The sequence below is a fragment of the Drosophila obscura genome, unplaced genomic scaffold (assembly GCF_018151105.1).
Source record: "Drosophila obscura isolate BZ-5 IFL unplaced genomic scaffold, ASM1815110v1 contig_28, whole genome shotgun sequence".
NCBI classification, from domain to species: Eukaryota; Metazoa; Arthropoda; class Insecta; order Diptera; family Drosophilidae; genus Drosophila; species Drosophila obscura.
The window spans coordinates 461,521-488,611 of NW_024542815.1; the positions used below are offsets into that span (position 1 = coordinate 461,521).

Genomic DNA, 27,091 nt, shown 5'->3' on the forward strand with positions numbered 1-27,091 from the left:
TCAGAGGACCGCAGCTGGACAGCTTTGAGTGCTGCAATTAAACGTGCCCCGAGCATGGGCACGGGCTCGCCCCTTCCCAAGCAGAATTAATGTTCTGCCGGCGCTGCCCCTTCTCCTGCTCCTGCTGCTGCTCCTGCCTTTGCTTAGACTGCCAGATGCAAAGTTATAATGTCATTACGGCAAACTTTAAATTAATTAAAAATGCGCGCTGCGCCGGTCCAGATGCTGCCAGGCCGCTAATTAGGAATGGCATTAGGGCAGGGAGCCCAGAGTGCCTCTACAGAGAGCCAGCCGACCAACCGAAGAGAGGAGGAGTCCCATCTATGGGAAAGAGGGGAAGGGCACAGGGCCACAGGACACAAGGACACATACCTGAGTCTCGGCAAAGATAACCCGCTTGCCGGGCATGGCGCCCACGCCATTCGGCATCCAGGTGCTGATCAGCTGTGGTCTCAATTTCTCGTGGTCGTGGTCCATGCACACCTTACTGGCATCATTAGCCTCATCCGCCGTGTGGTAGTGTATGGAATTTAGGAACGTCAAGGCCGGATTCAGGGGCGCCACCCTGGAAACACACACGCACAAAAGTACAAACCATAAGATCTGCTCCCCTGTACATCCCCTTCGGCGACTTACTTTATGTTGCGACTGGTGGTCTCGTCGTCATCGCTCAATTGCATCTGGACGGGCGGCAAAACTACGATGCGGTTCCAGGGCACAAACACGGTGCGCGTCAAAGGGCGGAACGGCGATCGCTGGAACTGTAGGGTGACCGCTCCCCCGCCATTCACGAGAACATCAAACCTGAGAAATAATCGGACAGCGATGTAGATTGCGGGTTGGGAATGAAAAGGAATATGAAATTAGTACAAAACTTGAAGGCAAACATGTAAATTAATATTTTAATGAACTTCAATCGAACCGAACCCATTCACAGACATCCGGACTTGGTGGTGGATTGTGGATGGAGGTGGGGGTGGTGGTCTGGCAAGAAACTCTAATACCTCAATTGTTTGTTGGAAATTGAAAAACTTTAGATTTTTGCTTGATTGGGCTCCCCTCTTGGCCGGTCCCCTCACAATGCCGTTAGCCGCATTAAATATAATGATGGCGATTTCGAGGCCGCCGCCATTATTGCTGGAGCAATTTCCAATTCCAGTGTCTGGGTAGAGGAGACGAAAAGTTGCACAAACTTCTACCAGAACAAGAACAAGAAATAGGAAAAGACGCGATAGAGTCTGTTTGAAAACAAAGGCCGGAACAAAAACCAGAAAAATACGGAAAGGAAAGGGGAAAAATATGGAAGAAGCTCTACGAACTCTCCAAAAACAGTAATACTTTTGTTTTTATTCTCGCGACTCGAAGAGTTTAGGGACCATATTGGTTTTTTCGTCGAAGTGGATGTGTGTAATACGCAGAATATTTTCCGACCATATAAATTATATTTAATTATTGCAATTTTTAACTGTGCTTGGAGCGAGCAATTGAGATATATCACGACAACAAACAAAGAAAGCGGAGCTTAAGTTTGCTTTAAGTTTTCCTGCACTGGAAATACCACAAGCTTGTAATAAATGACATAGCATGAAACATTAAATATCCCCCATTTAAGAGGCGACCAAAGCGGGTCATAAACGAAACCATAAACCAGGACAGCATTAACAAAGAGTGGCAGCAAAAATGAAAAAAAGAAAACAAGAATATTCTGTAAAATTTGTTACAATTTTTACTAATTTAATTTTAGTGTTTTCCTCATTCTCCAGCACAACTGCTGTTGTGGCTGCCATAATGCCGGACTGGACGGGCATAAAGTACTATCACACACAACCATACACACAAAGGCATACGCTGATACAGAGTTCGCTGTGGCCGGGTATTGCATACATTCTGGCGCGCATTCATTCATTTGTAATTGAATTGGATTTTATGAGGCTGACCAGAGCCAGGGGGTATGGGGGTGGTGGGGAAACCATTTAGCGGAGGCAACAACCCGAAAACATATACCACTCACAAACACACACATGGAAACTCCCGTTTCAGGAAAGGAATGAGGGAGAGAGAGAAAGAGAAAAGAGTCTAATAACAATACGTATGCAACAACAAAAATGCCAACCATAATCCCTGCAGCACAATATAATGACTTTTATTACCTTTATTACTATGATAACAAAAGCAACAACCAACAATGCATGTCCGACAACAACAAGAAAAGCTAGGAAAAATCATGGGAAAAGCTAAGAAAAAGCAATAGGAAAGAGAGCGAGGAGCCAGCCGACAAAGCAATGAGAACGTCAAGACATAAGGGGAAGCAAAATGGCAACTTGGAACAACAATTGTTGCTCCTTCCGCCATGTGTGTGGGCAGTGGGTGGGTATGAGAATGTGTGGAAAGCTTATAAAAGTAAACTCAAATTGAAATGAACATTATAAGCATAAAACCAGAAGATCCTTAAGAACCAGCAGAATGAACCGCAATATATGCATACATATGTATGTAAATACATATGTGAAAAGAGGTGGATTGACATTTGTTTGCAAGATGGAATAATGGGGGGAAATGCAAAATGGGGCACATAAGCAGCAGTGACATTCATCATACAAATACAGTTAAAATCAGTTATATCCTTTTCCAGGAAAGATATAAGTTAACCTTGAGTGGAAGTAAGTAACAGTCAAAAGTCAATCCGAAAAGCTTCTGCGAGTAGCGCATTTTAGTTTCAGAGTCGTTGCAGCCTGGCTCGAAATGAGGTAATAGAGTATTGACCTGTAGTATGCTGCCTTGACGCGAATATCTCCTCCTATACACAGCCAAAAATAATTTGAACATAAACAGGAATTATAGCCAGCCAACAACAGGAGCAGCAGCAGACAGCTGCATACGAAATAACAAGGCCAATACACAGAAAAAACTTTAAACTCCCTTGAAAATTCCAGAAAGTAGAGAGGCTTCACGAGGCAAAAGCCATGCAGCAGGCAGCAGGAAAATACATAACAACAAAGTTGTCATAATAAAAATACATAAATACTAGCTGGGGAATTTATGCCACAATAAAATCGGGGAGCAGCAGCAGCACCGGAAGAAGCAGTACCAGCAGCAGCAGCAGCAGCGGAAGTAGTTCCAGATCTGGACATATTTGTTAGTCGGTGCGGTACTGCTGTTGCTTTCGTCCTGATTTCCAAAGCTAATGACGACACTGGATCGGTTTTAAGCGACAAATTTTTCCTCATGTAATATTCGCATGAAAAAAAAAAAAACTAAATGAACGTGTTCTATATCATGAAAATTCTTATATTTTACAAAATTAAATATGTGAAGGTTAGATAGAGGCAGCTACCAGTCAGTGGGTAAAAACTAAGAATTAGAAATGACGGCAAGGCGCCGAAGGTCACACCTAGCTGGACAGACGACAGGCACATACATATGTATTTTACAGCAGGGCAAGGCATCGCTTACTTGGCCATTCGGCTAATGAGAAATTATGGCCGCATTTACTCGTAGGTAAAAAATAGTCACCGAGAATATGTGCTGCGTACGGAGTCGTGTTGTGTCTGGCCCATATAGATATGGTCTGTTGTGTACGAGTGCATATATGTACATACATATATACATATGTACATATGTGTGTACATATACCTGACTGTTTGCCCAGACTAATGCGAGTGTGTGTGAGAGATTGAAATAAATAAAGTCCGTCTCTGGAAGCAAACACAAATAATCATCAGACTGTTGGAGCTCTGGGTCCGTCTGTCTGTTGCACAGATTTTGTTCGTGAGGCATGCTCCTGCTTCTGCTCCTACTGCTTGGCCATAATAAAATCAGGGAAAGACGGGTGCGAAATGTTTATTTAAATTGGCCAACACACACATACACACACACAGACACATGAAACAAACACATACACAAAAGGCAGTTTGCTGATGGCTGCAAACGGAATTCCTTTTCCAACCCCCCCAACCCCTACATACCAAACAAAAGAATGGAGAAAAACAATTGCAAAAATATTTATATTAGATATATTGGATTGCCCACTGGCTGACACAGCCACTGCTTCTCCATCCCTATCCCCTTTCTCAGATGGGAATGCATATACCCACACACCTTCTCGCATCTGTGCCATGTCTATGCATCTTTGATGGGCTCAATTAGAGGACTATACAGAACTGGTAGAAGTTTCTGTTTCTTTTGCTGGAAAGCAATTCGTACAAAATAACAAATAATTGAAACTAATGTGTTCCCAGCTCGGGCAGTCCGGACGTATGGCCCGGCCTATACTTTGCGGCTGCTGACCAATCTGTCACTGCCCTGTAGTCTGCTCTAATTATGCTAACCGCTTGTGCAAACTTTGAGACAGCAGCCCGAAGAAGTTTCCGAGTTCTGACGGGGGCCACATCAAAGCAAAAGATTTAATTAAAAATGTGATAACTTCGTCGCACTGTTGCCTGGTCGGTTTATAATTTTTTTTTTTTTTTATAAGTATCTGCTGGCCATCATCTGCAGATTCCATCATCACAGATTTAATCAGGATGGATCAGGCCAGAGCCGGCTCGGATAATGAGAATTTACTCATACGTAAGTAATTTTCGTATATCAAAAAGGTATAATCGCCAGTGTTTCTGAAGCTTCCATCTGGTCAAAGACAGGTTCTTAGTAATTTGTGTAGTGTTACGGAAATTTATTTTGCTGATACACAAGTGCTGTAATTTGAGGTTCATGTATATCTGAATACTCTTATATATAGTATGTTCTTCCCATGGTATAGAAGCCTTAGAAAATATAGTTTTAAATAGCTTCAAAACATAGAAAGTATACAGATATTAATGGATTATGCTTACCAGCCTCCTTGGCGGGTGAGGGTGAACCCGAAGCGTGAGTCTCGATCTACAGAGACACGAATGCCGACGATGCCAAGTCCCTGAGGAGTGATCACCTGTCCTCGCATCACAGACACGCGACTGTAGAGATGCGTCCAAGATCCAAGGCAAAGATAGTATTGGGGAGTTTCGGTATTTATGGATGGGGAAAAATAGAAATTGATCTGTTAGAATCTTTTAATTTTTGGTATTTTCATTGGTTTTATTTTGTTTTTCTATTAGATTTTTTTGTTTGTTTTTTTTTTCCAAATTTGTGGTTTGTGATTGATGAAATCATAAGATTGAAAAGTGAAAAAACATCGAACAATTGTTGTATGTAGTTTAGGTAGTTATGTAATATCGGATTAACGCAACTTGGGGATACAAATAAACGATTCGATTGATTTGCTTTTGTCTCTAAGACAAACCAAAGAAAACTTAAGGTATGCAATAATATGAAGAAATATTTATATAAAGATATTTAAATTTTTGTATCTGTTTTCTTGGTACGAGTATGCATATGTATAGGTCTAGATATATATATAGTATACGAGTATATGTATGAATAGAGAGAGAGAGAGAGAGATAGATTGTGAGATAGTGACAGGGGGTAGGGTGGGGAGTTGTGAATGGAATGGAATGAACCTTGTGACATGAGCAAGGAGTAGGAGTAGTGGGTTCTGTACATAGTATCTGTATCTGTGTCTGCATATTTATCTTTGTCTATGTATTGGCGGAGTTCTTTGTGGGACAATCTCAAAGCGTTTTTCTGGCGGGGGATTATGCAGTTATTGAAAGTTGGATGTGTACGTGATTGAAACTGTGTTGTGGAATTACTTGAATGTCCAACAATCGACTGCGGAAAAAATAACAGGAGGCCAAAGGAGGGGAGAATGCGAGCATGGGTAGCCGTACCTGCACCCGTACTTCCCCTGTTTCATCTCGTATTTATCTACGAGTACGTACAGCTACTGGTGTCTCCAGCTCTTTCTTGTGAGGGAACTGGGAAATAGGTAATGGGGAGTGAAAGCACAAATTTCATTTGGCACGCAGAGAATGAAGTTAAAGTATCGAGTTTGGACTCCCAATCTACTTTCAATGGAAAGATTGGATTGCTTTAAGCTGTTCATAATTAAAGAGGTTGAGGACGGAGCAGCTGTGGACTTGGGACTGGACTGGTTTGAGACGGGATGATAGTATGAGAACTAAGATTCGTTGGGGATCTGAGGAGAAATGTGTATTGAGAAGGATTGAGGGTTTGATTAGTAGCTCGGGCTATTGATGGTTTAATTGGATCGACGGCATTTATCGATATTAAATATTCTGTGTCATTTGTTTTTCTAATAGTAATCGGTGTTTTATTTTTGTTGTCTAAGGAAAAGGCGGCCAAAAAACAGAATTAATAAAAAACAAAGCTATGTGAAAATATTGGGAAAAGGTCTTGTCGCTTTTTATCGGATAAGAATATAATTCCTCTTTTCAACAGCTGCAAATTCTTTCTGATCTGAATATTGGGCTTAAAGATTGTTTCTGTGATATTTGATCGCTATCGGTTAATAATGGAATACGCATAAAGTAGCCGCCGTGGTGACAACGTTCACATTTTCATCGTTTATATACGATCGTAAAAATGTAAGACATCGATAGATTACTTCGATACGAAATTCTGTTATCGACAGCTCGACTAATAACCATCAATGGCCCACGCCGTCAGCTATCTATTTATTCTATCAGAGTATTTTAAAAGACATGCATTTGATTAACAACTATTATGGAAAAAACTATTAAAATTCATTATTCGATTGATTAAATTTCCTGCGATACTTCATAGATGTGGCTAGCGATAGCTAGACCAACGATAATTGAGAGAAGGAAACTAAAACGGTGAATGTACATGATGAAAAGAACAATTGTAAATCAAAAAGCAAATGGCGGGTCAGCCATTGGCTGGCGACTCTATACAATATCGTTGAATTGTCAATCGGCTGCAATGCGATACTCTTCACGGGGTGAATAGGTGGGGTAAGTACCCAGTTGCCCTTGCCGCGTCCTTGGCGGATGTCTTCTGTGGTATTTTCATAGTATATACGATGCGTGCGACAGGCAGGCAGGCCGTCAGCTAAAAAACAAAATCATTTCCATTTGCATTTCCATTTAATGAGCGCTCCTCCCAAAAGAAACTATGGCAACCCTAGCGGAGCTGCTTTCTGCTGCTGGCTTTCTTCTTTGTCACACGAATCGCAGGGCTGCATGGCGCAGAAGGAGCCAACAATGAACCGATATCCGATTTCAAGTTTGCCAATTTATTATGACAAAAGTCAAAAGAAGGGAGCACACGAAATGTGCTTTATATTTTCAATGGGTGCTGGGGGGATGCTATAAATATACTTGTAGAAAACTGAAATGGTTCTTGAGATGGCGATGGAGCCGAATGGCAAACCTTGAAACAAAATTCCACAGTGAGTCAGCAACAGGACAGGACACGACGGGGTAGGATATGGCAGGACAGGACAGGACAGGGTGAGCAAAATTTGCCAAGGATATCGGAAACTGGCGCAATTGTTTGCACTAATTACTGTAGAGTTAAGGAGAATCTCTGCCTGCTTCCATCACACAGGGGTCCAACGACGTCGTCAGGTGAACCTGGGCCTGGTCTTGGGCTTGGGTCCGAGACAGGACTGCAGTTGGCCTCTTTAAACTTTTGTGCCAGCGCAAGTTCTCAAAAACATTTTCAAGTTTTCAAGTGATGCAATTTCTCTTGTACCTCACTCTTTCCCTCAGGGTCCGTTCCGTCCGTCCGTCCCTATGGTTGCTTGCTGTTGCTGATGACCTCCCATATATATCTCTTCCTCCTGCCCTTCTGACTGCTGGTTGCTGACTGTGTGTGAGTGTATGGGTGTACATAAACACATAATGTACAGTATTTGGGTCAGAGTTTTATGTGCACTGTTGCATTTTTATTAGTGATGGTCTTCGGAACGGTTGATCCGCATTGGAATTCTTGAAGAGTGGCCAACTTCTTCACAGACTTCTAATTGCAATTGACCAAGTGGCAAGTGGCAAGAGGCAAGAGGCCCAAAGCCGAATACTCCCACAGCCCATCTTCTATTGCTATTGCTAATGCTATTGCTTCTATTGCTGTTCAATTTCTGTTCAATTTCTGTTCACTTGCCACGGCTTTCGTTCATTTTTGCTGCTTCAATTCGATTCAATGAAGCAAAATTTTATTTGAAATCAAACCGAGAAGCATATTGCATGTGTGTAAGTATCCTTCTATCAGAGTGTGTGTGTGTGTTTTGCGACTTAAAGTGTATGTGTATTCCAATTCATTGAAGTGAAGAGTGGTTTTTATTTCGCATTTTATTCGTTTCGTTTCGTTTCATTTATTATTTATTTGATTTATTTGAACTGCAGCCAAGGAACAGAACAGAAAAGAAGCTCCTCCCCGTTCTTTTCTTTAGGCCAATTGAACCCATTGGCCTTCTGGGGCTGCCATCATGCCCCTGCCCCTGCCTCTGCCTCTGCCCATGCCCTTCCCACTGCCCAACTGCCAGCCAGGTAAATCACTCATACGCCACCGAAAGAGCCCACTCGAATGTCTTCAGCACATTTTGTTTTGTTTGCCTTGGTTCGCTTTGCTTCGCCTCTCGTCTCGTCTTGACTCGTTTCGGTTTGAATTGGTTTGATTTGGTTATGAGAGGCGTTTCACTTTGATTTTTTTACCATCAAATTGTTGCACCACCTCCAATTTATTCCATGTGCCACAATATGCTATAAAGTGCTGAAACTATTCAATGTAAAACGGCACAGGGGAACCGTTTCTTGAGTGCAGTTTCCAGCTAATTTTCAATAGTCTTAAAATGGGAAAGAAATCGAATTGAATCGAAGCTAAACTCCGGCGGATCAAAATAAGTTGGGGACTCCATCAATCCAAAGCGAATACACAATTACGATTGTGCATTCGATTTTCCCCGTTTCAGCGGAAGATATCAAAGTCGTGGAAGAACGAGACCAATAGAATCTCATTTCTGCATTGTACAAGTGCTCGTATCTTTTTGCACTCTTTCTGACAAAAACTTTTCAATCAGCTCCCCATTATTATCATTATCAGCATCATCATCAGCGATGGCCACTCAAAATTATGATGCAATAAAGGCATTTAGCTAAGGAATAAAATGAGATTGACGAGCATTCACGAAGGGTTCAGGAAAAGCAATCTAGGGGGACTGAACTGGCCCTGCCTTGAGAGGGCCCCCAATGAAGTGAAAGCAATGCCACAAAAATTTCTAATCTCATTCGCAACAGCCAAAGATGGAAGCGACCTCCTCCGTCTAATCGTCCTTGCCATGAATGAGCAATAAAGGCGACGACAAAGGTGGCCAGGACCGAGACTAGCAGCCGCAGCAGGAATAAAAGCAAGATGAGAACGAGGATGCGGAAGAGGAGGAGGAGGACCAGAACCAGGAGCAGGACCAGGAGACTCTGAACCAGGGCGAGGCAGAGGCATTGTCGCTACTGCACCTTTTGTGTCAAAAGTGCACTTCCATTATTAGCGCATTGTGTGGTGAGGAGGTGGCCGTGAGGGCAGCGAAATATGAGAAGATTGCGCATAAAGGAAGTACATTTAATTTCTTTTCTTTTTTAACTCTGGCAGAGCTGTCAGAAGAAGCCGGGGAGTGGGTGGATTTGTGGCCATTCATAAAGCGGCTGCCTGCCTTTCAATTGCACCACGAGCCGAATGCGAGCCGTGCCCCTGCTCCATTTTGGCTTATAGCAACACACAAAGTGGCGGCGTCTCCGGTTCCATCGCCGTCGTGGTCGTCTTCCCATCATAAAAATTGAGCACGACTTAGTTGACTTTTGTGCATACAAAAGGACACTAACCGCCAGCGTCAGCGCCAGTGCCAGGAGCAGCACAAGCAGCAGCAGTACAAAATAAGGATATAATTTTAATTTGGCTTTATTTTCATGACGCCCACGACGAGGAGGCCAGGGGAGCAAGATGCCAGAGCTAGAGCCAGAAACCAGAGCCAGAACCAGTTCGAAGGATTCTTCTGAAACAAAGCCAAAGCTGTAGGCAAAGTGGTTTGCGAGGGGCCTGTGCCTGCGTCTGCGTCTGGGTCTGGGCTTGGGAGCCGAGTGGTTCGCTTTTTGTTCATTTAGCTTGAAACAGTTTTTGAAACATTTTTCAGCAACGCCGCCGACGACGACGACAGCAACGAAGAAGGAGAACCCTGGGCCACACATTTCTTTTCGCTTTTGTAACCACGATAAATGTGCTTTATGTAGCGAGAGCCAGAGATGGGAATGGGACTGAGACCGGGGATATGGGCACAGGCACGGGCATGGGCATGGGCATAGGACTGTAGTGCAGGGGGCCGTCGGATGCAGTCTTACTAGGTGCCAGGGCCTAGCAAATAAAGGGGAGTGAGCTCCCCTGTGTGTTTGTGTGTGTGTGTGTGTGCTTGGTTGGCTGATGAAATGTTTCCTGCACTTTTGCTATTTTTTTTTCTTTTTGCTTCTTTCGCCCTTTTTCATTAAAAGGCACACAAAATAAAGCAAGAAGAAATAGAGTAGCGAGTGAAGTGGGATAAGGAGCTGTCCAAAGGGACAGCAAAATGCAGGAAGAACAGTGGCCAAAATTGTTGGATTTTCTGCTCTTATTTTTTGGATACAATATGGGAATTCCATTAGAAACATGTAATCCAAGCGATTTTATAGTATTTTATATTCTGTGGAATTGTCTCATTTTTTCCCCAATTCCAACCCTCCGATGTCCAGACATATTTTAATTTAAAGATATATTTACTTGAATTCATACACATATGTAAATTCCGAAAGGGTCCAACATACCATTCCTTTTGTGGACAAAGATCGTCCAACAAAAGGAGGTTACGGTTATACTTCCCTAAATGGATTACTTTAATACTTCTTGTCGAAGATCCATCACTTTTTTCTTGTCATTCGGAGCTATTTTTGTGGCGCTCCTGCCCAGTGTGCCCAGAGTACCAACGGAGTGGAGTGGAGTGAAAGATGAAAGGAGAGCCCCATATTATAAATAAATAGCAGCTGCAGGGCAGAGGGCGACGAGTGCTAGCTCGTCTGTGGAGGACGATAGGCGTGTGAATAGAGCTGGCTCTGGAATGGGGACACACACAAAGCAGCACGTGCTGCATGTGTATTGAAAAGTTTGAATAGAATTTTTAAGTTTGCCATTTACCAACACTGGAGCACACACACACACACATACACACAAACAAACAAGTCGTCGCGCCGTCCGACAACAAGAGAGAGAGAGAGAGAGGGAGCAAAAGAAAGCCTTTAGTAGCGTGTAATTTGCACTTTGTAAATTTGCATAAAAGCTGCACACAGCAGAGCAAGGAAGCAGGTATGCAGGGAAGGGGGGGCCTGGCATAAGTCCAAGATAGAGACGATATGTAAATGCCATACCATGTGTCGTCGCTTAAGGGGGGATGTGGGGATGGATAGGTGCAGGGTTTGCCACCAAGTGCCTGCATAAAATGCCATTCATTGGCTCCAACATTTCCATTTAGTTTGGGTTTTACCATCATTTCTCTTTTCTTTTCTTTTCGTTCGTTTGCTGCGGCTCTCCTTTCGTCTCATTCCGATACTCTTTCGCCTTATCATACTTCCGTTTCATTCCATTCAGTTTCCCTTCGTTTCCGGTTGCATCTGCATCTGGATGGGAGATTAGCTTCGGCGCCACCTGGTGGCTAATGCATTGAGCATACATACACATATCTATCTTCCACCTGCCACACATTTTGGCTGTTCCAAATTGATACACACAAAACTAATTCCATTTCTGCACCGCTGCCTTCCCTGGAAAAACAGGCAGGGGTCGAGAGCGAAACACACAGATACAGAGAAAAGGGTCAGGAGAGACACAGAGAGTGAGAGATTCTCCGACAGTCTCGTCCTTAAGAAGATTAGAGATTAATTAAACGTATCGTTTTTATTCGATTTTCTGACAGCAATAAATACGAGTACGAATACGAATACGAGTTTAAGCTTCAAAGAATTGCTCTGGAAGCATCAGAATGATAAAGGAATATAAATATGTACCGGGTATCTGAACAGGAGACGCACTTTCCTCTCTCTAATCAGACATCCGACCAATACATATGTACATATATATGTATGTAGAAGATAAGTACTTATGTACATAATTTTACTTATGTACCTGTAGTGGCAGATGGCAGCACTAAGGGATTGTAAACCCTAATTTCAATCAGAGAATCGTTTCAGTCGTATTTTAAAACCTATCATAAGGCATCCCCCAAGGAGACACACACCGGACTGCTTCGTTTACCATTTATCGCCTTTCTTTATAATACCTGAATGTAGTAAATCTCTTCTAAGAAACAGGCAAGACCGTCATGTCGGGTGCGGACGGATCACCCCTGTCAGTGGGGGAGTGGTTGTGTCGTTTCATTTCCGTTCATAATAATTCCACCACCTGAAGGGGTGTGGGGATGTTGGTGGTAGTGATGGTGCCTGCCTCCATTTTATACCGCAATCAAAACAGTTTTCATCAACTTTTGCCGCAAAGGCCGCATGCAATGTTGCAATGGCAATGGCAACTGCCGGCGCCGCCCACTCATTTCTCATGCCAGTAGGACAGTCAACACAATGGCACACAGCTTATATATTTTATAGTTATATGAAGCCATTACAGAGCTGCACCGCCACAACACCCTATAGCCCCAACCCTCGCTTCCCTTCCCTTCGCTACCACATAAAAGAGCGAAAAAGAGAGAGCGAGAACGAAACCCAGTTTTGTAGTTTTGCAGTTTGCACTTCACTTAAATGCGGCGCTCGACCCTCAAAAGAATAACGAAAATGCAAGCCCTGGCCGAAGGGGGAAGTGGAAGGCAATGGGGGATCCCCCCAAAAATCCCCAACCCCATTTCAAACTTATGACTGCCGGAGGGGCTGGCGGAAGGGTGGTAGACGCTGCCGCTGCTGCTGGTTCCGATCTCGCCCTCTCTCTCTCTCTCTCTCTCTCATGAGTTTGTAAAAGCTTCGCCGCAGGCCATTAAAAATTTTGTGCTGATGTCGAATTAGCGCAGAGTGGGGACCCCAATGAAACGGGCTTTCTATATCCTTTCCGCTCTCTATTGTCCCTCGCCACCTTTCCCACATCCCATATCCTCACCCTCTTTATGGATGTGTGCATGTGTATATTTTCTCTGTCTCTACAAACACATAAATATATCTAATCTCACATAAAAGTAATTACTTTCAGCTGGCGTTGTTGCTATCGAAAAATATTAAATTATATTGAGTGCACACACATAGACACACACAAATACACACATGTATATTACATATGTACATATGTGTATGTATGTATGCAGCACATGGAAAATGGCCGCGAATCCTGGGATTGTAGAAGCCGTCGACCGCAGACTATAACTATATATGGCAAACTACAACTCCTATCCCTTCCTCCTCTTTCTACCTCTTTCTTCGCTTAAATGGCCCTCTCTTTTTCTATATACCCTACATATATCCTCAAAACGTTTTTCTGCTTCCTCGTGACCCCATCCTAGACCATCCATGTCCCGGTCTGTCGACATATTTGCTTCATTCTTTCTCTTTTTTACTGTAGCTGTTTTGGTTTTTTGTGCGACTGCACAAAATTCAGCGAATTTTTCTATGGTTTTTCATAGTTTGTACCCACCATTGGATGACAAGCGCATTTGCGGTACAGGCAGTTGGGTGAGGGGGCTTAAGGATATATGGACTAGGGCATAAAGTTGGCAGCGATCAAGCGATGTACACACAGGGAGATTATGGCTATGGCTGTACTGCTCGTATTTGGAGTGGACCGTGGACCACAACTGTTCATTAAATAAAGCCACAGAACATAGAAATTTTCCTTACCGAAAAAAGACATTCAAATAAATTGAATTCGCTTGCCTTCAAATTATGTAAGTATTTTATGTCAGAGATCTGTAGATTTTAAGGTCCTTTCTCGGCAGCTCATTAAAGAGCTTAAGAAGTTCTGCCTTAAAGCGGAAAATGCGTTCTTATACGTACTTGTGCGATGTCCCTTGTCCCTTTAAGTTTTCTCCTGCCACTTGCACATAATTACACCTCATTTTCGTAACTTATATAGATATTCATTTTGGTTTATGTTCTCCTCTTACGTTGTGAATTCGTTGTCTTTTCTAGGGTATGCAGTCTTCCATACGATAGCACGGACAAGAGAAGAAGGATGACAATAACAGCCCCGACAACAAAGGGCAGGAAGAGGTATAGTCATGGCAATGGCATCGTTGATAACACAGCAATGGCGAAGGACAATGACTGTGAAAACAGTCGGAATAGCGCCATTTTAATTTATGTAGGATACATGCATACATATGTGCATTTGGATGTATTGGATGTATGGATGTGCCGCCAATGTATCCAGGATATATGCATGCATCTCTGGTCATAAGTCTTTGAAGCAAGCAAACAACAGATGGAAGAAGAGGCCCGAACGGTGCGAGAGATGTATATGTATCCCAGAATGAAAAACAGCAATCAAGGGAACACTAAGAAGGAAATATGGCTGGCTGGTAGAGAGGCCTTCTAGAAAGCAAGATCTTACGGAAACAACAAGTATCCCTTCTATATAAATATTAAAGACAATTCGGATGGAAAAAAAAAACCGGAATGCAGCTATCATCTTTTACTGTTGCTCTTGTCGCTTTTGATGCAAAGCACATCCTTAGCTAAGCCCATTTCCGTTTCCGTTTCTCCGCAAAAGATCAAGGATCAAACGATTACGAACCGCAAAAAAAAGTAGATTAAAGCAGCGAAAAGGAAAACCCCGACTTAAGAACCCAGAGACAACTCTTCCCTGTTCTGCACTCTCCACATCATCCACTTGATGTCTTCTAGCAAGTTGACACTAATCAGTTTAGCTTTAGCCCCAACGCCGACCACTTGATTTGCATACACAAATGTGTCCGACTTGGGGCGAACACACACACACGCACACACACAGAAGAGTGACTAAAGAGGAAGAGAGTGTTTGTAAGAGAGAGAATAAGTTGAAAGAGTAGCAGGGAAACCACTTAAACGGGTAACCGGCCACCTCACACCTCACCGGTCCGTCAGCACGTCAGTGGAGTCAACGGGGCCAGATCCTTGAACGTATTTCTCCAGAACGAAACAAGAAAAGGCAACCGCACCACAGTAGCACTGGTCCTCTGCCCTTCGTGTTGTTGGACAAAACAAAATGGAAGGCAAAACAGGAAGTAATCTATAGTCGCTCCGCCATTGTTTATTGTTTAATTTTTAGACATCGTTGCTCCATCGTCCGCCAGCCAACTTTCGACTTCATCCAAGTCTCCGTTCTGGTTATGGCTGCTTCCTGTTACTCCTCCTGCTACTGCTACTGCCATTGCCTTTAGCACTCGCGCCTCGCTTTCTTTTGGGCCACCCTGCCGCCATGGCCCTCCTCTTCTTATTTTATTTCTATTGTTAACAATTTTTGCATTTGCCGCTGCAAGTAGCGAGAACTTTTCACAATGGACCTGGGGGGAAAGGGCGTCTGATGGCGCTGGCCCATTGTTCTTGCTCCTCTGCCACATGCCACATGCCCCAGTCCCTGTTCCAGTTCCAGTCCCTGCCCCATCCCGCGCCCGATTCAACGATGCCACTTGAGCACTACAAAGGCACAACACACAAAAAATAATACGAAGAAACCCAAGAAAGTAAAAAGAGGTAAAAAGAAAATAGCCAGCAGAAGCAGCGACAAGAACGAGGCAGACAAAGCAAATCCAAATGCCAAAGACGAAGACGAAGAGGAAGACGTTGTCAACGGCGCGCCGTCTTGGCCCAGTCCACCCCTTCTCTATTCAGCACTGAAGCACTGATGCACCCATCACCCTGGGCTTTGCTTCGCCTCATGACATGCCCGTATCACATTTACTTGGATTTGGCTCTATTCGAAAGGCGACGACGACAGCAGCAGCGGGTACAAGAATCAGTCACCAACAAAGTCACCCAGTTTCCATGGCATCATCATCTGTTCTCCCACATGATGGTATCCATCGCCAGGTTGCCATCCTTTTTGATTATTTTTTTTGCACATAATTCCGTTGAAGAGGAGAGGGTATGAGTGTTACGAAAAGGCGTTTGTTAACCATAAATTATCCACAGCATATTATTCTGGCAATCTCTATGTATTCAACGTACGTATGTGCATACATATGTATGTGATAATATTTTTAACAGACCCATCTGCCAAAATTAGAGCTACCTTAAAATCGATCAGAAATTATACAAATTTTTGGGGTGAAGATTCTTGCTTAACGTCATAAATGGTCAATCAACAAGATTTGATGCGTGATTAAAGTCAAACAACTGAATATATAGTAAATAAGATATAGAAACAGCCATGAGGGCGTGAGACGAGGGAAAAGAGTATTTAGAGCATCGGTCTTTGAATGAAGCGCTCCCTCTTAGTTGGCATTGTAGTCTCCTTCGCCATTGCCTTGTAATTGCGCTGCGCTGGTGGTGTCGGTGGCGGGGGTGTACACGCGGCTACGGAACAGCAAGAACAGCAGCACGGGAGCAAGTAGCGATAATGGTCCTGAATCCCATACCCTTTTGAACCCCCTTTAGACACCCTACTCGCAGCATACTTTCTGTGTGCAGCATGCTGCATGCAACACCACAATAGGAAAAAGGGAAGATGGCATTTCAATGACTGCAAGGATAGCAGGGACAACAAACTGCTGAAAGGAGGAGACATTTACCGTGCGCTGCAATAAAAAGTTAAATAGAGCATTGTAACTGTGTCTAAATCTATACTTAAGCTATGCCTCAAACTCTATCATTATGGCTGGCTTTAACTTTATCTCCAGAGCCGATGAAAGGTAAGTAGTATGTATAGCAGAAAGAGGGCATAACCCACTAAGCTGATTGCAGTTGGGTGGCGGTGGCGGTGGCGGTGGCTGTTGCGGTTTACGTCGCTTTTCCTATCCCGGAGGATTATTCCCAGAGGTGATTCCAATTTAAAGGAAGAGCAATACCCACAGATGGCGGTTGTCTTTTAGTCGATTGCTCCACTGAAGCGTTACTTAATTAGTCGGACTTATTAGTTTATTAGTTGGAAGCCCAGGGCCCTGCCCTGTCGCGATGTGATCGATTATCCATTGAGCCTGTTTATTTATTCAATTTAGTATTAGTTGAACATAATTGAAACAGTTTTTTCAATATAAATATTTGTATACCCTCTCCTGGTTGCGGCTTCTGAACTCTTCCTTATAACACTACGCGTAAATTTGTATGTATATTATGGGAAACGCTGCGAATTAACTGATTAGAGCTGTCACTTATGAGCGCAGTTTAGTAAAAGGGTTTCTAAACATTAATCCACAAAAATCTATTAATTAAGATCGGCGGCATATGTAGGCTATTCCACAAGGCTAGGGCACTCGAAGCTTCGGCCTGCCGAAGTAAGGCTTTCTTTACTATTTTCTCATAACTAAATTTACGCTTTTCGCATTTGCCCAATAGCCGTGAAAAATATCACATTTTTGCATAGACAGTTCAAAGATATTTTGTAGAAAAAATTAAATAATTATAATACAGAAACCGAAAAAATTAACAAAAAACTTGATGAAATAAATTGCATTCTGAATTGTTTTTTCAAGAATTTTTTTCTTCTTTTCCTTTTTTTTTAATGTGGTTTTGTGTGCTTTTATTTAGCTATATTTTTTTTTTTTTTTTTTTTTTTAGAGCTTTAATGGAGATTTCTCTGTGTTGGCAGTGGGATGGATGGATGGGTTTATGCGATTGTGTGGGCGAGTTTTGTTGTATTTGGAAAACATATAAACAAATGGCTTAGACGCAGACAATTAGGACATTTAGGGATACGTTTAGGGGTTTGTTGGGATGTTTTTTATTTGTTTCATATATTTTCTTTCGTTCATTTTTTGATATTTTCTTTTATATTTGTTATATTTGTTGGTTTCTGTTTCGAGTGGACAACATACAAGGATACATAGATGTTTTCTTTCTTTATTTTTACTTGCATTTTTCGCACAAATATGGATTTTGATTGTTTATCTTTTGGTTTTTGGTTCTGCTGCTTTTCCTTCTGTCAGAGGTTGATCTGCTGAGGAGTTTTTCATGTTGGGTTTTGGAGGGGAATACCTAGCTGGTAGATCGAGCAAGTGAGAACTTACTCTCTAGTATCTTGGTCTGTTTGCTGGTTTCTGTTTTTGTTTACATATTTAATTTATTTATTTTTTGGTTAACACAAAATAAACTGATAACAAATAATCGTTAATCGATAAAGAAAACCAAATAAGTGATTCACATTTAATGAGATTTGTTTACCTTAAAAAGCTTTGATCAAAATTGAAAGAAAATGGAACCAAAGAGGACAAGGAAACATAAACATTGAGAGAAAGTGGAAAAATTATGGTCTAAACTTTGGACAACTGAAAAACGATCTGGTGTAAGTGGAGAGACTGTGACTAAGATAGAGAAAGTGATGGAGAGAGAGAGAAATATTGTTGGAGTGGAGTGTCTGAAGAACGTCGAAGAAATCAAATGAAAAGTGGTCCAAAGTTCATTTCGAAATGCTCACATGCCAAATCAATGAGAATATAGTAGAGGAAAAACGATGGGAAAATGAATGAACTGAATCGGTTCTCTGGATGATTTTTGGGGGGCGGGTGGGTGGGGTTGGAGTTGTGGTCTGGGTTAGTATGAGTGTTAATACTGGTTGATTGGTTGATTGGCGAACGGAAAACACAAATCGGAAATCAAACTAAATACACATATAGACACGGTACACATAACACATACAATTATATATATATGGTATATATATATATATATTTTGGGATATATACATATATATCGGTATTCGGTTATTTTCAATTCTCATTTTGCCCTAAAAAACACGGTGGAAATTAACAAATAAATATGCAAAAAGATTATATGTATGTATATCCATGATATGTAAGTGTTCGCGTGTGGTTGCATATGTGTGTGTGTGCGTGTGTCTGTGTATCTGTGAGGTACAAAATTATGAATGCATTTTCCATTATTATTTTTTGTTCTTTTTTCTTTTTATTACTCTTTTTGTTGTTGTTTTTGTTGTTGATTTTGTTGTTGTTGCAGTGGTAGTTGTTGTCGTGTTATATTTACATGAATGATTTGTTGACTTTTCGATCTCTTTTTTTATGCTGCGTTTTTTGTTTTCGTATGTTAAAATGTAATTTAAAATCAACAAAATGGCATTATACGACAAGCAAGGGCGGTGCAACGAGCTGAAAGCAGGAAATGGAAATGGAGATGGGAGCGAGTTGTTCTGCCTATCTGGCGCATTTGAAAAGTAATTACAACCGAAAGGCAGCCGAACACTTGCAACAGTTGCAGAGTACGTACCATTTACCATTGGCCCTGGCAATCACAGTATTTATACTTGTCGTTGTACATATGTATGTATGTACATGCATACATATATTTCATTGTAATAGATTTCGGTGAAAAGTAAGCATGTATCAAAGTTGCAAGCAAGGTAAAGTCATTTCGCGTCTGGATTTTGTTGGATTATAGTTCCCATTATTAAGAATTTCCGTTTTGGAAATAAAAAACAAAGAAGAAGGCGGCTCAGGTGGCTTTTGTGATTCTTTCTATGACGACTTGATACATCATTACGATTTGGAGTATTTTAAGAACTTGGAGCTTGGGAAAAGCCCTTATTCAAAAGCTTTTTAGCTGTAGTTGAAAGGAAAAGATCTGGAAGTCGGCGGATGGGGATCGATAATGTGATATATGTACATCTAATTTTGTTGGATGAAATAAAAACATCTCTTGTGCCGTTTGGATGCATTTTACGTTATGACAACTGAAATCGAACAAACAAACCGTGTTCAAGATGCATTCTGTGGATGAATGGATGGTTGGTTGGATGGTTCAATGTTTGGATGAGGGTAACATAAAATCCAGAATCAACTGAGGAAGATGCGACTATAACAAAGAATTTATTTTTTGGTTTTTCTTTTCTGTTTGGGAAACCAAAATGGTTACACCTGTGTTTCTTTTTCAAGTGTTTTTGTTTTGTTTTTTATTTGTATTATTTTTTTTTCGACTTACCAAGGTGTGAACGAGCTCCAGAAGAGACTACAAATTCACGGTTAGAAAACGTAGGATTTTTTTTGTGATTTTTTTGTTTTGATTTGGATATTGATTTGCATGTGGGAAATGCATTTCGGTTGGTGTTGAAATTCGATTTGGATTTGATTTTTTTTGTTTTGTTTTTGGTTTAGCACACAACATGAAGGTATCGAGCCACAGCAACAGAGTAGGACAGTACACAAGTAATTGACAGGACAATAAAAAAGAAATTAAAAGACAAAAATGCGTTTCGTTAACGAATTATTCAAACTTTGATATTGCTTAAGAATTTGTAATAATTTTCTGGTATTTTTTTTATACTTTTAGCATACCTAGAGTTGAGATTTTACTTTCATAGCTTAGTGAACGAAAGACTAAAGAACCGAAACGAACGAAACGGAAATGGAACGAAAGTGGAAACGAACAATAAACGTCACAATAAGAAATTAACTCAAAAAACACATTTGACAAACACACTTAGTCTGATGGTGAGACGAAGACAGAGACGGAGACGGAGATCGGCAGACATCTTTGGGGTTTTGGTATCATCTTGGTTGGTTTAGTATGGTTAGTTGGTTAATGCACGAAACGAAATGAAGTGAAAGGAAAATGAAATAAACTGAAACGGAAACGGAAACGAAAACCACACGTTGACCAGGAAGTTGTTTTCAACAGTAAAACGTAAAACAAATGTATATCATAATCGATTCGCTCATCTTTCCTCCTCTCTTTGGGAATCCGATTTTCGGTCTGGGCATCAGCGAAGTTATTATTGGAGGATGTAATCGTAACAAAAATCGAAATCGGAATCGAAATCAAAGCAAAAACAAAAGAGTTCACGCTAAATATTCAAGTACTATATAGATATAGATAGATATTTATATACACTAGCTGGAGTATATAATTCGGTGGTAATCTGAAGGTTAAGGAAACCAAAAGAAAGCAAATTAAATATAAAGTAAACTATCAAAATGGTAGCTAGGTCTTTGACCACAGCTAGAGTTAGAGCTAGGACAATGATCGGCGATCATACATACATATACTTATCGTAGGGCATGGGATTTTCTTTGGTCTTATATTTCCATCTTTTATAGAATTTCATTTCATTTTGTTCAGGTTTTATTTTTTTGTGTTTTGGTTTTTTTTTTTGGGTAAGACGAACACAAGGAGGTAGAACACTAGACAACACACATACTCAATGGAGTGCTATCATTATGTATTCGCTTTTGATTTTGGTTTGGCTTTTCTCGTATTGTTCTGAGTTTTATTTTGAGAGAATGAGAGAAATGTGGCGGCTTAAAGAAATGGAAACGAAGAATCTAATCGAAATGAGACATTCACTGATATTTCACATCCGTAACTCAAGAAAATAAACTAAATGGTAAATAATAATAATAATTTTGTGAATATATTTCCTTTTTTCGGGCTTCTTTTTGGTCTCGGGCACTCAGGATCTTTTTCATCATTCTGGTCATCTTCGATCTGATCTTGATTCCCAGGCAGACAAGAAAAGAAAAAGCTCAAACTACGAAAATGCTCTACATTTTCTTGTGAAGTCAACGAAAAGAGAAAACAGAAAAATCGAAACGGAATTCAGGAATGTCACCGAAAGAAATACAGGCACAGAATGGAATGGAACGGAACTCAGAGGAACAAGAGAAAAGAAAATGCCAAAAATTCAACAATTTGTCTTGATTTCTTTCTTCATATCAACATATTTTTTAGCGCATAAATGATAGACTCATTGAGGGGGAGAGGCGTACGGGATTGTGGGAATGTGAATGGGTTAAGATTTTTAATTGACTTTTGCTTTTTTCTTTATTTTTTTATATATATTTTTTTTTGCTTGGAATTTGATTGATTAATTGATTGATAGACTACTTGAGGTGTATTTAGTTGAAAAATTGGTAAAAATAAATTAACTTTTACATATTCTTTTGGTTTCTGATTTGGAAACTTTTGTGGTGGAAAGCATAAAGTAAAAAGATTTAATATGTTTACATGTGTGTATATATAAATCGATATGGTGTTCAATACGGATGTATATAGGCACACATATACGAACATACATGTATGGAAATAATTTGAGCTTTTTCTCTTCATTGCACCCATAAAGCTTAAAGAATACACACAGAACTGAAACGCAAATAGTTCAAACGAAATTCCAATGTAAAGTTTCTCATTTGCTGCGGGCCGGGCAGATCCTCCTAGCAACCTCATTTGAGGCCGAAAATGAATAATGCCGCGGTCTGCAACTGATCCAACAACTGAACTTATAGCCAACGAAAAATCGAAACGGTAATGGTAACGGTAACTGAAACACAAGATTCGAACTCAGGAAGTAAAATCAAGAGTCGCTCAATGGAAAGCAAGGACCTCCTTGAGCTACTCGGCATCCGATAGATGCGATTATATATCTTTCCCTGTGGGCCTAGACTGCGCACTAAGAATCAGACCCATATCTACATATTTGTATACATATGGAGATATGTATATGGATAAATGGGGTATCTCTATATGGTATAGCCTGGTATGCTTATCGCTATGGTTGGCCACTTACTTTTCGCTGTATTCATCCATGTGGGCGTACGACTGGACAGAGTTCTCCTCGATCAGGAACTTGACGCGCTGGTAGAACGAGGCCGTCACCGAGGGCGGCTGCTTCCGCAGCAGCACCTCAACGGGATCGTTCGAGGACAGGCACATGATGTGCTCCGAGCAGGCCGGATGCGAGCAGCACTCGCTATCAGAGCAGTCAGTCATCCCATCTGGGAACGGAGAAAAGGACTGTTGTATCAGCAAGGGATAATTAAATATTTAAATTTTCCATGTACTTACCGCCATCGTTGTCAATGTTGTCCTTGCAGTTGAGTTCCAAGGCTATCGAACAGTCACTGCCAGCCCAGCCTTCAATGCAGTCGCATCGGTACTCGCCGTTCTCCAGGCTGCACTGTCCATGCCGAGAGCAGCCGTTCTCGCAACCAGCTAAAGATTTGATACAATTCGATTATTCGATTAGTTGGAGCTCTTGTAAGTGATGGTTTGATTAATTTAAATTTAAAAATCATTTCATTCGGCACCGCCTATCGGTTGCATTAGTATCCCACTGTGAAATCCAGACAGGTCTCGAATAAACGAACAGAACGAAAAGGTGGGACACATACATATGTATGTACAGTTGCGGCAGAAATAATAGCACTGTTTGGTACCACAGTCTTTATTGTTTCAAGCCTGCAACCAACATATTTTGCCCTTGACTATAATATCAATTAGGTTTACATGTCTCCTCTCTGATAGAAGTGTGCTTACTCTCAAATTCCTAACGGTTCTTATTACTAAAGGAAATTTTCCAAAAAAGAAGCGAAATAGGCGGCAACAAAAATAGCACTAAAATTGGTTTTTTATAAAAACTTTTACTTTTCCGGATTTTCGTAGTTTATGATTTTAATTAAATTACAATTCGGTGTCTAAGCAGATTGTGGCAAGAACTTAACAAAATAAAAGTAGTTTTGGGCCTTAGAAAGCACTTTAGGTTAGAAAAAAGCAACAGGATCAAAACTTTTATTCCAGAAGGAGACAATCCAGACAGGTCTCGAATAAACGAACAGAACGAAAAGGTGGGACACATACATATGTATGTATGTACATATATTCAACAACAGTGGCCGGATTATCTATACCTTAATCCATGTTATGTTCCAGTGTGGAAATTGTGTTTCGGTTTAATACAAGTACAGAGTACTTGGGGTGGGGCTTCAAATTGAATGATAACACTCCACCAATCCATCTACCATCCCACCTCCACGTTCCACCCCATTGTCAACATCATGAATATAAAAATAATTTTTAATGTTTGCCCACTCTCTCTGTCAAGCAAAGGATAGAAAGAAAAGCAAAGTAAACCTTTGCCGGCATCATCATCAGCGAACACTCAACGAAATGTTCGACAAACATAAAAACCCAACGAAACGTAACCTAACGATAGATGATTTTCCCTTTGCTGCTTCCCTCTTTTCTTTCCCACTTCTCTCGTCGTTTGGGCTTTATTTGTTTGTCCCACGATAGCATTTGACGCAAAGTTAATGTCACTTGACATGTGTCATTTGCAAAATGAGGGACGGTATCGGTAGAGCCCTGCTAACCCAGCTTCCGTTATGTTAAAAAGTTTGCGGCGCATAAAGTGACTTTCTTGGCTGTTACTGCCTTAATGTTTACGAGTCTCTGAGCCTGGTTCCTGCCTCCTTGCGTCCTGAGTGCGTGTTTGTGCACACATATTGGCAATAACATCAAGTGTTGTTGCAAATATTGAGCCCCGTCCAGCTCCACTCTCTGACAGTTTGCGCCCGACATCAGAGAAATCTGTCAAATGCTGACTGGCTTGGAGACGGATCGAACACGAACACGAGCATCAGGGAAACCCTATTCCCCAAGAGCAATTTCTTTGAGGCAAATATCCAGAAACTAAGACGGATAGGCGAAAGCTATCTGATAAAGATGAGTGATTGCAAAGAGTGATACTCCCTCCATGGAGAGAAGTTCATTCTCTATCTTAAATTCTAAGTAAACAGATTATCTAATGGATAATTAAGCATTGAACTTTAGGTGAAGAAGGATAGGGGTTCTACTCGTAGAAACGGTAATGGTAAAGGGTCTAAGGGTCTTTGCTGCACTGAAAAAAAAAACATTCCCAGAACAGAATACCAAAATGTATCCTCAGTGGAAGTAGGCATTCAAATTCATAACTCTTATACGATTTTCCCAAAGTATACGCCATTAAATGCCTGCCACTTTAGGTGTGGGTGTCCTGCCGTGGGGATTCCCACTGAAAGAACTCCCTATTACATCAGAGGCCCGTAATTTGTTAGAAATCTCTGTTTCAAGTTCAATCAGCGCATTGAACTTGTTGACTGACTGCAGTTCGATACAGTTTCAGCTGAAAGGTCTAATCAAGGCTCACTGCATGTGTAACAATGGGAGGCACAAAGGCGTGTACACGCACACTTATGCCCCCCAACACGTATATCTCGGGAGGAAAGTCGTTAAGTACTTTCAAAAAATACATTCAGCAGCGCAGACATGGATCCGAATAGGAGAGGGAGATCCTTATGCATGTACTCGTATTAGTGTATTTGGGTGGCAGTTTGAGCCCGTGCAAGCGTGACTCGCACGTCCCAGCCCCTCATCATGCCCCATCGGAAAGTCCTGAGCCCCTCCTCCCATGTGGTCTGCAACACTTAAACCGATTGAAAGCCCTTTTCTGTAACAGAGGGGGGGGCACCAGGGAGGAAAGGCGAGGTCTAGTCGAGAGCCAAGATTGGGTCTGACTGGAATGACGTCGGAAGTTTTATTGGTTTTGCACACGTCAACAAAATGTTCATCGCCAGAAAGAGACAGACAGACACACAGAGAAAGAGACAGAGACAGAGAGATGTAATGGCATTACATGCATGCCTGAGCCAGCGGGTGAGGGAGAGCGCCACACGTTCCGAGTTGTTGCGGCTGTGGATGTTTTTGCAACATGACTGTTTGTTTTAAAAGTTTTAATCACTGTCAATCGATAGCTACTTATCATCATGGTGCATTGCTGCCAAGTGCCTCTGCCTCTGGCCTTGTCCATGCTGCTTCGTCTACTTTGTGCTGCCTGTTACATTGCCTCCTGTTCCTTGGCCCCAAACAACATGGTTAAGTCATGGCGGCAAAACTGTCAAACGCACTTCCATTGGAGAGCCACGATAGGAGTAGAAGTCAGGGAACGAGCCAGCGAGCCAGCGATGGTGTCACGGCAGTTCGGCGGGGGGTTCGGCGACAGCAAATGGCGTAAACATGTACAAAAACTTTGGGTGCATCGACTCCTCAGATAGAAAACCCCAACACCAGAGCCAGAACCAGAACCAGAACCAGAACAGCGTAAGCTACAAAAAGCAAACCCGAAAAAAAGAAGGAAGGAATTGATAAAAAGTACGACAGCAGCAACATTGACAGGGGATAAACGATAGGTACAGCGGCTGTGGGGGATAAGGAACTAGGACAGGGACGGGGACAGGCACAGGCACAGGGACTGTGGATAAGCGAGAGCCAAAGGGCTGTGGCTATGGCAATGGCAGTGGGAAGTGGCACTTGCAACAGCCACAGCAAAGTTGTTACTGCTTCTGCTGATGTTTTTTTGCTGGCTTTGGACAGTCGCGCTGCGACAGGAGGCGACAATGTTGCAGCAACAGCAGCGACTGAGTTTGCTGCCAACGGCGCTTGGCAGGGAGTGTATGTGCCAGCCATCAATTGACCGGCAGCGGATAGCGAAAGAAATTTCCCCACCGGCAGGCTCACTGAGGATTTCGGTGAGTTTAAGTCGAGCCCGGGAGCCCCGCCAAAGAAATATAACAGCCCAAAGATACATTTTCGATCATTTGTGTACTTACGCAGGGTGCAGTGCCTGCCATTCCATCCCTGGGAACAGACGCACGTTCCGTTCTTGCATTGGCCGTGCTCAGAGCATCGAGCGTCGCAGGGCAGCTGATCGCAAAGGTTGCCCGTCCATCCACTGTTGCAGCGGCACTTACCGGACTCGCACACTCCGTTCCTCCCGCAGTCGAGACTGCAAACAGCTGTGAAAAAGACAAAAATGGGCTATTAGGGTATACATAATAATGAAATAGAACAGATCCATGTAAGATCTCAGAAAAGTGGACGGCAGAGGGAGAGTCGCGAAGTCTGTGTATTGTTCTTCGTTGTGGTTCATCCACACATCCGTCCATATGCACGTTTAAATTCATTAAAGTTCTGTACGACAGCCAGCAGGTCCAACCATAGCCACGCCGTAATGCAGCAGGAAGAACAGGACTGGAGCTGGAGTGGCAGGAGGTGCGTACAACGGTTGAACCATAAAAACCACATTATAAATGTTACATGTACGTGGTGGCACACTTTGCTAACAATCCCCGCAACTCCACCACCCATATACAGCCATACGAATACGAGTGTACCGAGTATACCCACAACGGAGATGCGAAGTGCTCATGGCGTATGCATGAATCCAGAGTGGATTGTTTTACTGGTTCGTTCATAACTTTTTCCACTAACTGGGT

The 27,091-nt window shown here is 42.0% G+C and overlaps 2 protein-coding genes across 5 annotated transcripts in view; one reads left to right on the forward strand and one right to left on the reverse strand.

The window, feature by feature from the left end:
• Positions 1 to 14,532, forward strand: part of LOC121404639 — a 52,699-nt gene extending 38,167 nt beyond the window's left edge. The window contains exon 2 of the mRNA XM_041594463.1: positions 14,052 to 14,532. Coding sequence (XP_041450397.1) covers positions 14,052 to 14,319 — 268 coding nt within the window. The 3' untranslated portion in view covers positions 14,320 to 14,532. The remainder of the gene's footprint in view (positions 1 to 14,051) is intronic.
• The window catches only part of LOC111070082 (teneurin-a), a 134,881-nt gene that overhangs the window by 14,684 nt on the left and 93,106 nt on the right, over positions 1 to 27,091 (reverse strand). For 2 of the 4 annotated variants that reach the window (XM_022360385.2, XM_022360389.2), the window contains exons 9-15: positions 26,426 to 26,611; positions 22,848 to 22,994; positions 22,570 to 22,777; positions 19,989 to 20,015; positions 4,833 to 4,952; positions 637 to 804; positions 373 to 565 (exon numbers count right to left, since the gene is read on the reverse strand). In XM_022360385.2, coding sequence (XP_022216077.2) covers positions 373 to 565; positions 637 to 804; positions 4,833 to 4,952; positions 19,989 to 20,015; positions 22,570 to 22,777; positions 22,848 to 22,994; positions 26,426 to 26,611 — 1,049 coding nt within the window. The remainder of the gene's footprint in view (positions 1 to 372; positions 566 to 636; positions 805 to 4,832; positions 4,953 to 19,988; positions 20,016 to 22,569; positions 22,778 to 22,847; positions 22,995 to 26,425; positions 26,612 to 27,091) is intronic. The other 2 variants (XM_022360386.2, XM_022360390.2) reach the window with 1 other exon arrangement.